General features: G+C 25.8%; 2 protein-coding genes across 2 annotated transcripts; both read left to right on the top strand.

Moving 5' to 3' along the window:
• The first annotated feature begins 1,703 nt into the window (after positions 1–1,703).
• Positions 1,704–4,379, top strand: LOC145837869 (uncharacterized). Its single transcript, XM_082945348.1, has one exon. The coding sequence runs from the start codon at positions 1,720–1,722 to the stop codon at positions 3,460–3,462; it is 1,743 nt and encodes a 580-aa protein (XP_082801474.1). The 5' UTR covers positions 1,704–1,719; the 3' UTR covers positions 3,463–4,379.
• A 152-nt stretch (positions 4,380–4,531) lies between these two features.
• Positions 4,532–15,395, top strand: LOC145837870 (histone acetyltransferase KAT5-like). Its single transcript, XM_082945349.1, has 12 exons — positions 4,532–4,583; positions 5,749–5,805; positions 7,043–7,111; positions 7,251–7,462; positions 7,600–7,668; positions 7,775–7,886; positions 8,001–8,137; positions 10,959–11,048; positions 11,149–11,289; positions 12,051–12,144; positions 13,948–14,110; positions 14,478–15,395. Exons 2-12 carry the CDS (start codon positions 5,751–5,753, stop codon positions 14,692–14,694), a joined length of 1,359 nt encoding a protein of 452 aa, XP_082801475.1. The 5' UTR covers positions 4,532–4,583; positions 5,749–5,750; the 3' UTR covers positions 14,695–15,395.
• The last annotated feature ends 282 nt before the right edge of the window (positions 15,396–15,677 follow it).

Raw genomic sequence — 15,677 nt, forward strand, 5'->3', positions numbered from 1 at the left:
ACTTATTAACTTCACTTAAAAACAATCAGCAAGACCAATTAGTTTTCAAGCTTTCAATATATATATATATATAGCCATTTGTAGTGATTTTGCAAGTTTATTTTGACTGAAGAGCACTGGTAGCAATACCACTGCAAAACTGTAGTTTTAGAATAAACTTAGAATCACTGAATCTTTTGTCTGAAGCTCTTTAAAGTTTTTCAAATTGAGCAGAGCTATATTAGCTTATTTTAAAGTGATTGAACATAAAATGATAAATAAAAACTCAGGATTACTTAGAATAGTTTTTGGTGACTCAGGATATTTTTTTTGACTCATACAGTGGCAACACTGGAATAACACATAATAACAACCATAGTTTTTATGTTTTATTTTTATAAACAAAATTTTAAAATTATTTTTATGAATGTACTTCAAGCATTGAAAATTAAAATTTTATAGTATTTATGAAAAATCATATATTTTCATTTAATTGAGATTAAATATTTTTATATTTAGAAAAATATTTTTAATTTGATTTTAGCTTCTTTTACATTAAATTTTTAAAGTTTTTAGTGAATAATTTTTATTTGATTACTCACTTAACTTATCTAAAACTTTTCAAATTTAATTTTTATAACTATATTATATTTATTTAAATTTAAAAACATTGTTAAATAAATTTGTGTTAAATAGTGAAAGCTAGTTTTATTTCCAACCAAAATATGAATTAAAAAAAGGTTGCCACTTAAGCTAGTTTGAAATTTAGAAAACTCCAGCTGACTCAGGCAAACTTCAGATAGTATTCTTTTGCTCGAAAAAATATTGTAAAAATTCATGTCACATATAGTAATTTTTCCAGTTTCTTTTCATAAGATAAAGTTTTATATCTTTAGTACACTTTTATGAATATTAAATTTTAACATATATTTGTTGTGGGTAGCTGTCAAATTTGCAAAAGTGTACAAAATTGCAGAAGTGCACAAAATTGCACAAAAATACTTTTGCACAAGGGGATAAAATTGCACAAAGATTCACTTTTGCATGAAGACCCTTTTGCACAGATTGAATTTTTTTTTTAATTTTATATATTAATATCAATTGTTTTTTTTAAATTTAGTTATTTATTTATTTATTTTTACTACCACTGTTACCTTTTACCCTTACCCTTGGTGAGTAACTTTTTTTTTCTTTTTCTTTTTTTATGAAATTATTTTTTTTTTCAGTTTTTTATTTTTTTTATATTTTTCAGTTTTTATTTACTCTCGTGCAAAAATGTAAATCTTGCAAAGTTAATCCTTGGTGCTAAATTGTCTTCAGGCAATTGTGTTCCTTCATGCAATTTTGTGCCCTTGTGCAAAAGTATCTCTGTGCAAATTTGTGCAATCGTGCAATTTGGTTCTTGTGCAATTTAGTCCCCTCATGCAATTTTGACCCGTTCCCATTTGTTGTATAACAAATAAGTAATTTGACTTGTGATAAAAAAAAAAGATTTGTTAGTAAATGTAATAAATAGTTTGTAACAAATAATGATAAGTTTTGAGTTTTAAAGGCTTCTCTTCTCTGTTTTATAAAAACTTTGATTATGATATATTAATATTTAAAAGAGTGAAATAAATTGTAGTTAACATTAATTATTAAACACAATATGCACATAATGATTCTATTTAATAACTATAGAGTATATAAACAGTCTTATAAAATTTAATATTTCCTAGGTTTTAATTACCTTATTTAAAAATGGGTAGAAAAAGCAAGTCTCAGAAAGTCAAAGCAGAAGAAAAAACATGGATAGTTGAAGATATTCTGGATAGTAAAGAAATTAAAGGTAAAAAGTTTTATGAAGTGAAATGGAAAGGTTGGAAAGATAGCACCTGGGAACCAAAGGAGAACTTGGAGTCATGTCCAGACTTAATTGCTGAATTTGAACAAAATTCTGGTTGGGAGGTTGAAAGAATTGTTGGTAAAAAAGTTTTTAAAGACCGTACTCTCTATCTGGTTAAATGGAAAGGCTACGCTAAAGATCAAAACACATGGGAGCCTATTACTAATCTTGATTGTCCTGAATTAATAAAAAAGTTTGAAATAAGTTTCAAGAAGCAGCAAGAGCGCAAATCAACTTCATCTAGTCAAGCTAAAGCAAGTAGTAGTAAAACAACACTTAAGAACCAAGTAAATAATAATAAAAATGTTAAAACTGAACCAAGTTCACCACAAAAAACTGTTTCAAATAGTTCGGTGGCCTCTTTGTCTAAAAATAAAGAGTTGGGAGTTAACTCAAACATTGTCAAAGTATCAAAGAAGACTCATATAAAATCTAACCAAATTTCTAAAGACTCTGTTTCAGATTCACAAAAAGGTTCAAAACAACATAACTTGACAAAAAAGAAAGATGTTTCTAAAGTGATAGAGGTAAAAAATACTATAAAAGCTATTAATAAAAAAACAGACAAAGAAATAAAAGATGCTAAAAGCTTAGTTTCTTCTGTTATGAATAAAAAACCTACTTTAATTTTAGATGAAAAAGTATGGAATGAAGATGAAATAGAAAAAATATGTAACAAAAAAGTTGTTAGAGGTGAAGTTCGCTACTTTGTAAAATTTAAAGATAGTGATGTTCCTAGTGATTGGATTAGTAAAAAATATTTAGGCTTTGACGTAGACTTATTTGGAAAGGAACCACCACATTCTGCAACTAAAACTAAAAATCAATCTTATAAAGCTAACACAATTGAGGCTACTAAGCATAATCTGGAGCTTCAAACCCCTGTTAAAAAAGTACAAGAAATAAAACAAGAAGCTTTAGAAACACCTGTAAAAACTGTTGTTCCAGATACTGCATCATTAGGTAGAAGCAGTGGAAGAGTAAGAAAACCTAAGAAGTGGTTTGATGATGACTATGAACAAATTTATCAGAAAGTTCCAAAATATCTTTTAGACTTGTCTAAAAATCCTGATTTTAATGTTAAAAGTACTGGGGAGATAAAAACTATTACTAAACCTAGAACCGCTGAAAAAAGAAAAACAACAACAAATGTTGATACTTTAGCTAAAAGACTAAAACTTATTGAGTCAGCTAAATCAAAGGTGGTTGAAAAGCAAAAAGAAAAGGTAGCAGTGTCAAATATTCTTAAACCACAAAAGACTAAAAAGCCTAAGGTAAACTTGAAAATAATGCTTCCAAAAAAATTGAAACCAGTGAAAGGAGCTAACCCCAAACTTTACTGGCCAAGTAAGGCAGCTAAAGAGGTAGCTATATATGCTGCTAGAACTAAAATAAGCTGTTTACCATGGAATAAAGGAACAGAAATTGTTAAGATTTTGAATGCTACTAAGTCTAAGGGTGTTCTTCGTTTTAAAGTTAAGTTTGCTGGCCTTGAACAATTGGAATACATACCAGCAAAGTTAGTTTATTATAAATATCCTCAGCTCACTATAAAGTTTTTTGAAAAACTTCTTTATGTAGAAAAACCAAAGTTCTAAGAAGTATACTGGTAATTTTGATGAAAGGTGTTGTAATGACTAGTTTGTTTTAATATGGAAGTATAAGTTAACTACTAGACTTTTTTTTTCAAAGTCTGAGACGTCACTCATTGACATTCATCATCACTATTAACAGCAAATTTATTTGATTGAAATTTGTTCAAATAAAACAATTGTCTACAGTTAGAGATTAATTTTTTTTAGCTTTTTATTTGTATAAAAAAAAAACAAATATGACAATATATCTATTATGTATGTTTGTTATTTTGATGATTTGTTTAAATGTCATTTTTATTTAGTTTTTAATGTTCTATATTTACTGAAATTTAAGTGTCTTAGTAAGTTTATTGCTTTTACAAAGTATGAAAACGGTATTATCTAAGAATTCTTCAAGACTTATCTCTATAAATAGTAAATTAGTCTGTCAATTATATTTTTATGTTGTTGATAGTTCTTAATTTTGAACAAAAATTTTGAAATAGTTTCTTTATTAAGTCCTGAAATAGTAAAACTAATTAAAAAAATTAAAATTCTTTGTATATGTTATATTTTCCATACGACAGTTGTTTTACATAGCTTTGCAGACAAATAATCTCATACTGAAAATAAGTTTTTACCTGTTCTTTACTTGAATAAAGTGTAGTTTATTTTATGTACTGTAACTTTACTTTTTCTAAAATATAAAACTATTACTTTTTGACTGTTGTGTACAAAAAAATTCAATATTATACTTAATTATTTCATAATTTCAAATCTTTTATAAAGTATTGCTACGTTTAATATGCAAATAAAATAATTCCTTAAAGTTTCTTAAAAAAATTCGAAATAGGTTTTTCGAATTGTTTAGTGTTATCTCAACATTCAACAATATCTTAATGTATAGTTTTAAAGTTTATATTTTGCTATTTACGATTTTTATTTTTATAAAATAATGTACTTATTCATAGTAAGTTGTTTACATTTGAAAAATATCTACTTTTTGAATTGAATTTTTACTAATTGTTTTACTTCATAAAGATTTTAATTTAAATAAACGCGCTTGCTAGTTTTAATATTCTGTTTTTTTTAGATTATTAATCTAGATTTAACAATATTTTTAAATTCAACACTCTATTGATCAAGTAAGTTTTCTACTAATTTTAAAAATTTACAATTTAGTTAAAATTAAGTACAAAATGCTGGTTGTAGTTATGTTAGTTATGTTAGTTTTCCAAATTAAATTAGTATGACTTAAACCCTGTAGTAGAACGGTTAGTTGAGCTGTCCAATTTTATATCACTAAAACATTGAGTAACTAAATCCTAAAATAACTAAAATTAGTTACAGATTAAAAAGGAACTATCCTATCTATAAAATTATTAAGTTTATAAAGCACTAATGCTATAATGAAGTGATGCTGTTATAACATAATTTTGCTTTCAAAAATAATAGAAAATGAAATATTTTAATGATTCATTTTTGACAGTGACACAGTGATAACAAGTAAACATTTTTTTACCACTAAAGTAAATGCAAATTTTATACCCTATTAAATTATTTACGAGAATAATTATTATATATAACTTGTTGAAAAACAATTAGTTAATTCCCTTGTTTAAATATGTAAGCAATTTGTAATTTCTTTATACTTGTTATATTTTTTATAAATGAAATCAAAATAAGTCCAAAATTTTAATAGTGCTGTTTCTGACAACTCTTTTTAACTCTACTAGAGCCGACTTGTAGTATTGTTTAATTTATTTAAAATTCATTAGTAACCTGTATCTAGACAATAAAGGACATACAGTAATATTACTGAACGATATCACTTTAAAATGGTTTAATCAATTCAGCAAGGTAGATGCATGATGATGTCATAAGGCTAGAACAAAATAAAATACCATAAACTTCTTTGTTTATACCGCATTAATTAACTTAGTTTAAAATAGACGTTGTTAAAATGTAGATTGTTTTTATTAAGCAAAGTAATAACGTGGTTAGTTATACCTTATTATGGTCAATGGCCAAGGCAATATTATTTGAAATTACGGGGCTAGGCAGTAACATAAATTGTCTGTTGTTTTTCTTTAATGCAGTTTTAAGTAATTTTGTGATAAAACTACAAATGCATTTAATATGGCACAAGTATTAAAGAAGTACTTTTTGTTACTTATAATATTTTTGTTTCAAATTTATTCTTGAAATTGCGTGTTATTTACCATAAAAGCCTGATACAGTAGATTAAGTTATCGAAAATAAAACTTCAATTAAAATAATACTTTATAACATAAGTTATTTTGATAATAGCAATGGAAGTTATTGAAGGTTGTGAGCTACCAGTGAAAAGAACTGATGGTACTGAACGTAAGTTCATAATATATATAAATTGAATGATTAATTAAACAGTAAAAAAGTAATAAAAATATAATTTTTATTCGATATAATCAATATTTCAAAGATATAAAAATTAAAGCTATCACATCACAAACTTGAATAAGATTTAACCAATGATTATACTTCCTAACTTAAGGTTTAAAAACGTCTTTATATTTTAAATTTTTTTGATAATTTAACACTTAAGCTTTTTGAAAAACTTACTTATTTACGAGTATTTCCTATTGGGTCAAAAACCTTAACTTAAAAATAACCCTTGCTTGGCTACCAGTTAAATTATTGGACAAATTGTTTATTCTTAATAAGATAATATCATAGTTGGTACCACTTAGTATGACCTCTTAGAAGTGATCTTAAAGGTACCAGTTTGATAAAAATTTTTTGGCAGCTTTTTCAAATTATTGTATTGCTTCAAATGATTTAAATATTAATAAACTATAAACAAACGTCTTGTACTAACAAAAGTTATAAGTCCCTTCTATGATATTAACTTTTTGTGATTTTTAATTTGTATTCTGAATGGTTGTAAAAAATCTATGGTTTCATTGACCAACAATATTATTTTTTACATTGTTGAATTTACTTTTAAAATTTACCAAATTTTTTTACCCTGAATTTTATACTCTTGATACATTAAAAATTATATCTTACTTACTAAAAAAATTAATTTAAGCATAAATTCACAACAAATTAGCAATAGTTTATAGCCTATCTATAAATAAGATCTAAAAACTAATTAGTTTTTTGGCATTAAAAAAAATTAGCATTTGTCTTGTTTTATAGTTTTAAGTTACAAAGTTTATATTTTTTAATCATACTCCTAATTTTTTGTATTTTTACAGTCACAATATCATTAAGTATGTATTCTCTTGTACTATTTTGTAAAATAAGAATAAATAAAAAAACAATTAATGAATATTAATAATGTATAAACTTTACATTTGGAGATTCTGTATTATTATTTTTTTAGTCAAGTTTTCTTATGTGTACTAACTCAGTTTAGGAAATTAGGGTTGTAATGTGAGTTTGAAATAAATAAGTTATTTAAATTTTTAAAACCGGCGTAGAAACTTGGAGATTATGTTCTTAATATTCTTTTTGATTTACTATTACATAACCTTTGATTATAAAGTTCATCAGAAATCTAGCAGACCTTGTAAAATAGTATTAATTTAATTATTTAGAGTAATCGAAATACTAAATATAGGTAGAGCAGAAGTTCTGAGCATTCGAGTTTTTAAGGGAAAACAGCAATATTATGTCCACTACAAAGATTGTGAGTTTTAGTATGTTTTTTATATCAAATAAAATTTTAAACTGAGTAACTAAAACAGCCTTAAAGTCAGTTAGTGTACTGTTGTTTATTTCCAGGAAGATAAATTAATTCTATAAAATCATCTGAATTTAATACTCAGTCAACAAAAGATTGGATGAGTGGGTTGATAAGTCCAGGTTGAATTTAAACGATAGAGACAAGGTCAAATTCCCCACCGAAAAAGAAAAGAAGGGAGGTAGACGGATTGGAAATAACAACGTTTCATCTCCGGCCCACCACTTTTCTTCTGTTCTTGCTACTAGCAGGCCATCGTCTAGAAAGGCGAGCCCTGATAAAGATACCACTCATAATGTTAGTTTTGATAAGTTATAAGAAGTTATAGTTCAAATACTTTTTTGATGTGAATTATACCAGTTATGTAAAAGAATAAAAAAAAGACTAATTAAGGCCTGTTGTAAAATAGCTGTTATTTGTTTTTTATTTTTTAGAATGGCAAAGATTCGACACCTTCATCTGTTCATAAGAAAAGAAAACTAAATAAAAAAAGTACAAGTCAAGTAAGCGTTTAGTTTATTATATACGACAAAAGCAGTGTATGATAAAATAGTTATGATTAAAGACAGATAATTTATGGTTTAAACTTATGGTTGTTATTTTTAACAGGAGGCAACGGAAGGAGAAATGAATAAAAAAGCAGACAGAAGACAAACTGGCAGTATGTGCACTCACAACAACGAAGATAAAGTTGCAAGGATAAAAAATATAGAATGCATAGGTTGGTTTCGAAAATATTTTGTAAAGTTTTTAAGGTTCAGTTTAAATGTTTAGATAATTTTTTTATTTTATGAGTTAAAAAGTTGAATAATTTAAGAGTTATATGATTTTTTAGAGTTGGGAAGATTTCATTTAAAGCCTTGGTATTTTTCACCTTATCCGAAAGAGTTATGTGAAAATTCTGATAGAATCTACTTATGCGAGTTTTGTCTTAAGTTTACAAAAAGTCACACTTGTCTTCGGAGGCATCTCGTAAGCTTTTGTAAATTCTTAGCTAATAACTTTTAGTTTATTGCATTGCTTATTATATATTTCTTCCTCTTCTTGTTTTAAAAAGCTACTTTTGAAATTATTAGTTATATTAAAGTTAAGTTTTAGTTTGAGTCTTTAAATACATTTTAATAATTAGACTACCTTAAGTTACTAAAAGTAGAAACTTTTGACCTGCAATGAAAATATCGTACATATATTCAGGGTTGCCACACACCCAGTATAATACTTAAAACTTTTAAAAATTTCAGGACGACTATTTCGAAAAAAAACAGGCTAGTTTGTTTATTTATAAAAAACTCTAGATAGTTTAAACTTTTTGAGATCTCAGGCAAGTTTCTTTAGATCTTGACTGAGGTTTAATTTGGTTCAGTTTCAATATTCTCTTGTATTCTCAATAATTTTTTCAACAACATAATTTTTGTTGATTTAAAAAAGTTTATTTAAAATTAGTTAGTCTAGCGGCTAGCTCTTTATTACTTCATAATAACATTGTAGTTTGTTTGAAATCTAAATTTTAATTAGTACTTATCATGATTTGAGTTTTTGTTAATAAAAGACAGTTTTCAAATATTATCTACGTGGTTAACAGTAAATTGTCTACATAATTTTTTTAAGTCTTAGTTGAATTAAACTTTAAAGACTAACAATTAAAAACAGTATTTATTTTAATTTAGTAAACATTGATTACGGAAGAAACAAACCTTTCCTTTTTGTTATATAGAAGAAAACATATTTTAAGCGATAAGTAGTTTGTGTTAGACTGTTAGAGGGACAAAAATTTTCTTATAAATTAGAAAATTTAGGGTGACTCAGTTAGTTTAAGGTCACTCAGGATAGTTTATTTTTTGACTAAAAGAGTGGCAACCCTGATACATTTAATAGCAGAATTTCAATTTTTTATTGGGCCTTACAAATACATTGATAACAAAGTTTACTTACCATTACTGAGTTCATCTGCGTCAGGTTAAATCAGGCTAAATCAGTATTTTTTAGAAAAAGGGGCAAAATGCAGTTTTTGTCAGTTCAAATTCTTAAAAAATTTAGAATTTTTTGAGTAGACTATTTAGTTGTGATTTTCTTTCTTAACAAGAACTTGGCTTTTAAAAGCAAAATGTCAATATTTCAACAAATGCTTGAAAGTTTCTGAAATTCTAAAATAAATTTGAGAATAACTTTTATTTTGTCCTAAGTAGATTATATTATGATAAGAGTTTTTTCTAAATAAACCTTTAGTTTCTGGAGGCAAAATGATTATTTCTAAAGAGGTGAGCATATTTATCAGTGAGAGGGAAGTATCATAAAGTTATTGTATCACTGTTGGTGTACTTAAAGTTCTTTAAAAAAATCAAGAATGAGTGAGCTAGCATTTGAAAGTAAAATGTTAACGATATCTGTTGCAGTTACACAACAATTTAAGCTCCGAAAACTGAAAGTTTTGTGATATCTTCAGGGACAATAACTTTTTAAATACAGTAACCTCTCGCATCTTTACGCACTCGTGACGTTACGCACTCTCGTTAAGTTACGCATTTTAGAATTCTAAAAAATTCAAAAAACAATTTTTTTTTTAATATTTCACAAATTAGGTTTATTGTATATTTTTAATTTATTTTAAATGCTAACTCACCTATCTATATCTTTAGACTTTGTAAACTTATGATCCTTGACTTATGTTAACGTTTTGCTTTTATTTTATGTACTTTTGTTCAAAAGAAGAAATTCATTACAGCACCAAATGCATATTTTTGTAAAAGGCTATAGAAACAAATTTTAATATAGAAACCACACCATTTCTTAATTGTAAACAAATGCTTAATTATAAATTGAATATACTGTATAGAATACAAATGTTAAGTATCAAATAAGTCACATTTAAATAAAGATAAAGATAAAATCTACTTATTATTAAAATTAGTAAAATTTATCTACAAGTATTATTATTTTATATAAAATTAAATCTTTTTTTTTTTAATAAATGTATAGTTTTATCTTTTTTTTCATATTTACAAATAAAGTAAACAGTTTGTTTAAAGTGGGAAAGTCCCCAGTCTGCTTTTAACTAGAAGCAATATCAAAAAACAGCCATTATAGTAATTTTACTTGGTACCTCTTGTATCTTTACGATCTCTCGTATCTTTACGCATTTTTTTCTGTGGACATAATGTGCGTAAATAAGCAAGAAGTTACTGTAATGTGAAGTTGAAAAATAAATAATATGCAAGAAAGTTTTATTATAAATAAGCTACGCAACTACAACTTATATAATAGGTTAGGGTATTTTATCTGCTTGTAAGACTAACTGGGCGCAGATCAACAAAGGTTAGGGCAGGGTTTCCCAAACTCATTTTCATAAACGTCACCTTGGCAGAAATTTGAAAAGTTGTCTCCATTTTCTACATATCGCCCCATTGCTAGTTAATTACCAAATTATTATTTTTCCACATTATTAATTATTACCTGATAGCAAAAATCGCTCCTAATGGGCAATATTGCCCACTTTGGGAGCATGTCATTCTAAGTAGGTCTAAATTGAGAAATGTAAGGCAAAATTTGAAAAGTTTTGCGCACGTTATGGTGATCACCAATTATGACATAATATAATACATTTAATTTTATATAAGTTTAAAGTTTAGTTACTTGTTGCTATAACTAAGATCTAAACTATAATTTTAAGTTTTCTGATACGAGTTGATTTAAAAGTTGAGTTTTCAGAAATAAAAAATAAGATAACTAAAAGTAGTTCCTTACAAATTTGAATACTCAACATTTTTTGTTTTGCTAACTAAAAAACTTATTGCAGACTAAATGTGGTCTAAAAGCCCCTCCAGGAGATGAAATTTACCGCAAAGGTAACATATCATTCTTTGAAATAGATGGTAGAAAAATGAAAGTAAGTAACTTACAATATATTTATTTATGAAACGTTTTTGTTTTAGACGGAAAAAACTTTGTTGTTAAAAAAAAATTCTAATATTAACAATAAATTACAGAGATATGCACAAAATTTGTGCTTGCTTGCCAAATGCTTTCTGGATCATAAGACACTGTATTACGACACAGATCCTTTTCTATTCTACGTCATGACTGAGCACGACAGCAAAGGATGTCACATTGTTGGATATTTTTCTAAAGTTAGTGTTCTTAACATAGACTTTTGTGGAAATAGTGTCATCAAAAAAAAACTTTAATAAAAATTTAAATAAAAAGTAAAAGGCTTAAATGCTATTAAAAAAAAATCAAAGAATAATTATAATTTTATGTGAAATATTTTAGGATTGATAAAATCTAGGAAATAATTAACTTTCAAATGATTTAAGTCTATTCAAACAAAAATTTCTGATTTATAAATAGGTTTTCGAAATTTTTAAGTAATTTTATTTTGTATATACTTGTGTTTTATAATCTATTTAGTATGTTTAACAGGGTGCATGACATTTCAAATTCTGACAATTGAAATTAAATTAGTTCAAAATATAATAATATTCAATAACATAATATAGTTTTTGTGCATTAACTCTTGTAATAGATATTAAAAAAATCCCTCATGACCTTGTTAATTGGAACTCTTATGAACATTTTTTTTTTGTACTGAATAAAATTTTTGACATATGGCTTAAAATTTTTTCTAAAATTATAAAATATAGCTTTTTTTATTAGTGATGTAATTTCTTTTTTGATATTTTTTTTTCAAGTTTTTTTTTTTTGACTTTTAGATATATATAATATTTAGATTTGAAGTTACTTTAAGAGATGTGGCCCTTTAAATTTTTTATAAGTAATTTTACTGTTAAATTTTGAGTTTTCAAGTTCAAAAAACCAATTTGTTTATTTTATTAACCTAATTGTAATTACTTTAAAACGTAGTTTAGATGTATGCTACTTCTTTATACAGGAAAAGGAGTCCACAGAAGATTATAATGTCGCTTGTATTTTAGTATTGCCGAGCCATCAGAAAAAAGGATTTGGAAAACTACTCATCGAATTCAGTAATACTTTTGAATATGTTGTTTCCATCCATTTTTATCTTATAAATTTTTTACTTACTTTTTAAATTTATTACATAGAACTTTTTATGTTAATTAAAACAAATGTTTATTGTCACAGTAACCTCTCGCATCTTTACGCACTCTCGTTTAGTTACGCACTTTAAAATTCTAAAAAATTCAAAAAATTAAATTTTTAATTTATAGCTTAGGTGTCGTAATACCCCTCCTTTTATACCTTTAATAAGTAGAAACTTTCAATTCCTCAAATTCTTATGGCATGAAGTTTCATTCTTACTCAAAAAATCCATTAGTATATCTTTAATACAATGCAATACAAGTTTATCCTTATGTTGGCAAAGGTCAGATTAAAAAAAGTTGTAGTAACATAAACCATTTTTATGAAATATTTTTCTTATATTTTGTATATTTTTATTCAAATTAAGAAATCCATTACAGCACCATATGCAAATTTTTGTCAAAGGCTATAGAAACAAATTTCAATATAGACACCACACCATTTCTTAATTGTAAACAAATGTTCAATTATAAATTGAATTTGCTAAGTAGAATAGATTATAAATGTTAAGTATCAAATAAGTCACATATAAATACTGATAATCTACTTATTATTAAAATTAGTAAAATTTATCTACAAGTATTATTATTTTATATAAATTTAAATCCTTTTTTTTTTAAATATATGTACAGTTTTATCTTTTGTTTTCATGTTTAAATAAAGTAAACAAATTGTTAAAAATGGGAAAGTCCCCAGTCTGCTTTTAACTAGAAGCAATATCAAAAAACAGCCATTGTAGTAAGTATACTTGGTACCTCTAGTATCTTTACGATATCTCGTATCTTTACGCATTTTTTCTGTGGACACAATGTGCGTAAATAAGCGAGAGGCCAATGTACTTTTAAAAATGTTTCTTTACGTAGAATTATTACTGTACACAAGATTTAATCAGTAATCTCTTTAAGTTAATTAAAGTTGATTATATAGAACACAACATGATTATTCAAAAAACTCACAATTTCTAATTTAATTTGTTCATATTTTTCCTTAAGTAGAGGTATGTATAGTCTGTTAAGCATGAAGTAAATTTTAAAAGTCAAATAGATTTAGTTTTTCTGACTTTTATTGTTTCATTTAAAATTTTTGTAAATTTACTTTCTTAAAGTTCTTGTATTTTTTAAAATGTGAAAATCTGTTCCTAAAATTTTTAGTAGTTATCAAAGTTTTGATCAAAAAAAAATTAAAGCTAATATTATACAGGGTTGTCAAAAAAGCTGGAATTTGAAGGTTTAGATAAAAACCTGTAGAAACCTAAAATTAAAGAAATTAAAAAAAAAAAGGAATTACAAACAAAAACCACTATAGTCCTGGAATTTTAAACAATTTTTACATGTAAAGTAACGAAATTTTGATAAAATACAAAAAGTCTATCAAAAATAAAAATAATTCTTTATCATAAAATTTTTTGTTATTATTGTAACACATTTAAAGTAGCTTAACAGTATGTTAAAATGTGCTTTCAATGTTGTTATACTGTTTAAAACATTTTTTTTTACCTCAAGTTTAATTTTATACTAAAAATGGGCCAAAAAAATTGTTTTTTAAAAACCTGGGAGAAGTTTACAAAAACACCTTTGGCAACCCTGATTATATATAAGTTGAGTTTATATACTCAGATACACAGATACTTTATGTAAAATAAATGTTTAAATATTAATTTATATATCTTCTAGTGTATATATAGATTATATAAACTTTACCTATTTAACAAATGACATAAAAAAAAGGTTACGCACTTTCAAAACTTGAGGGCAAACTAGGAACTCCTGAAAAACCTTTATCAGATCTTGGATTGCTTAGTTACAGGTCTTATTGGAATTTTGCCATAATGGAGGTTATTTTAGGCGTTCAAAGTGCGAAAGAGGGAGAAAGACCGTCTATTACAATAACGTGAGAATGATTTAAAAAACTTTTATGAATTATTAAGTTTTCCTATTCATTGAGTTTCTATAGGAAATACTTAATCAAATTTTAAAAGTTTATCTTATATACTATGGTTTGTCAAAACTTCCTATATACACATTTAAGTATTACTTAAATGTTTTTGTTTTATTTTCCGGGAATTAAAAAATAAGCTTAAAGCCTTGGGTGTTATTTACGCTAAGAACTTTAAATTTTAAGAAACTTTTCTTTTTTGGCCTCTAGTATTTTTGAAGTATTTGAATATATATTACTTTAGACTTTTTTTTCAAATCTACTTAAATATATAAGCTAGGTTTACATTGTTCATAAAACTAAGTTTTAGTAAAATTTCCAGTGAAATTTGTGAAAAGACCTGCATCAAAAAAGATGATGTCATGAGCACGCTGCAAGTTAAAGAACTTCTGACGTATTACAAAGGTCAATACGTCATTGTGCTAAGTGACGAGGCGGCAGAATCTCACAAAAGGAGCGCTGCCAAGCGGAAAATGCGAATCGACCCCAAATGTATCCAGTGGCAACCGAAGGACTGGGGAAAGCGTGGAAAATGGTGATTTAAAAATAAATGGTTCGAGTTTGTAGAAGGAAGACAAGTGCAATTTTTTGAGGCTCATTTGTATTTAACGTAATTGACTGTATCAATTGAATTAAAGTATTTTGAACTAAACTAAAATAAGTTTGTGGTGTAAAAGATTATAATTTAAATCAATTTAGTTAAAATAAAATTGTTTATAAAAAAATTCATTAGTTTGTAAATAAATTCATTTCACTTAGCGGAAATCAATCTTTAAGCGAAATAAAGATAAATTCTTGAGCTAATTCAATTATCAAAATCTTTTACAAACTTTTATATCATTTAAAAAAAAAAGAAGTTTTAAACAATTTTTTTTACGTTTTGTAGTTAATCTTAATTGAAAATCATGATAAGTTTTGTTTGAAAGCTGGTTTTTGATAAATAAAACTCTCAAGCTGTCTAATTTTAGTTTTCTTCTAATATTTTTCTGTATCATACACATATACCAGGGTTGCCACTTTACCTTGAATCCTGGAAAAACCTGGAATTTGACAATTTAAGCAAAAAACCTGGAAAAACTTAGAATTTTCAAGAACTTAAACATCTTCAGTAGTAAAGTTTCGGTTTGACTCAAAAAATTTATCATATAGATAAAAATTTTAAGTCATTACCAAAAATTTTTTTATCAAAAAACACATTTTAAGTAGCTTTACAGTTTCTTTTCAATCTTTTTATACTATTTAGCACAGTTTCTTACCTTAAATTTAACTTTAAACTAAAAATAGACCCAAAAATGTGTACTTATAAAAACCTGGAAGAAACTTGAAAAACCTGGAAAAATTTTTGAAAAAACGAGTGGCAACCCTGATATACTTTTATACAAGAAAAAGTAGAAAAGTTTGAATGGCTAGTAGACTATAAGTTTTTTACTAGTATAAAGTATGTTAAGTAAAAATGCCTATTGTTGTGCACTGAAAATTTCAGTAAGTTTTACTCTAGTCTTCGCTTAACAGTCAACAACAC

This window comes from Thalia democratica, chromosome 6 (assembly GCF_965202585.1).
Source record: "Thalia democratica chromosome 6, ktThaDemo2.hap1.1, whole genome shotgun sequence".
In the NCBI taxonomy this organism is placed as follows: Eukaryota; Metazoa; Chordata; class Thaliacea; order Salpida; family Salpidae; genus Thalia; species Thalia democratica.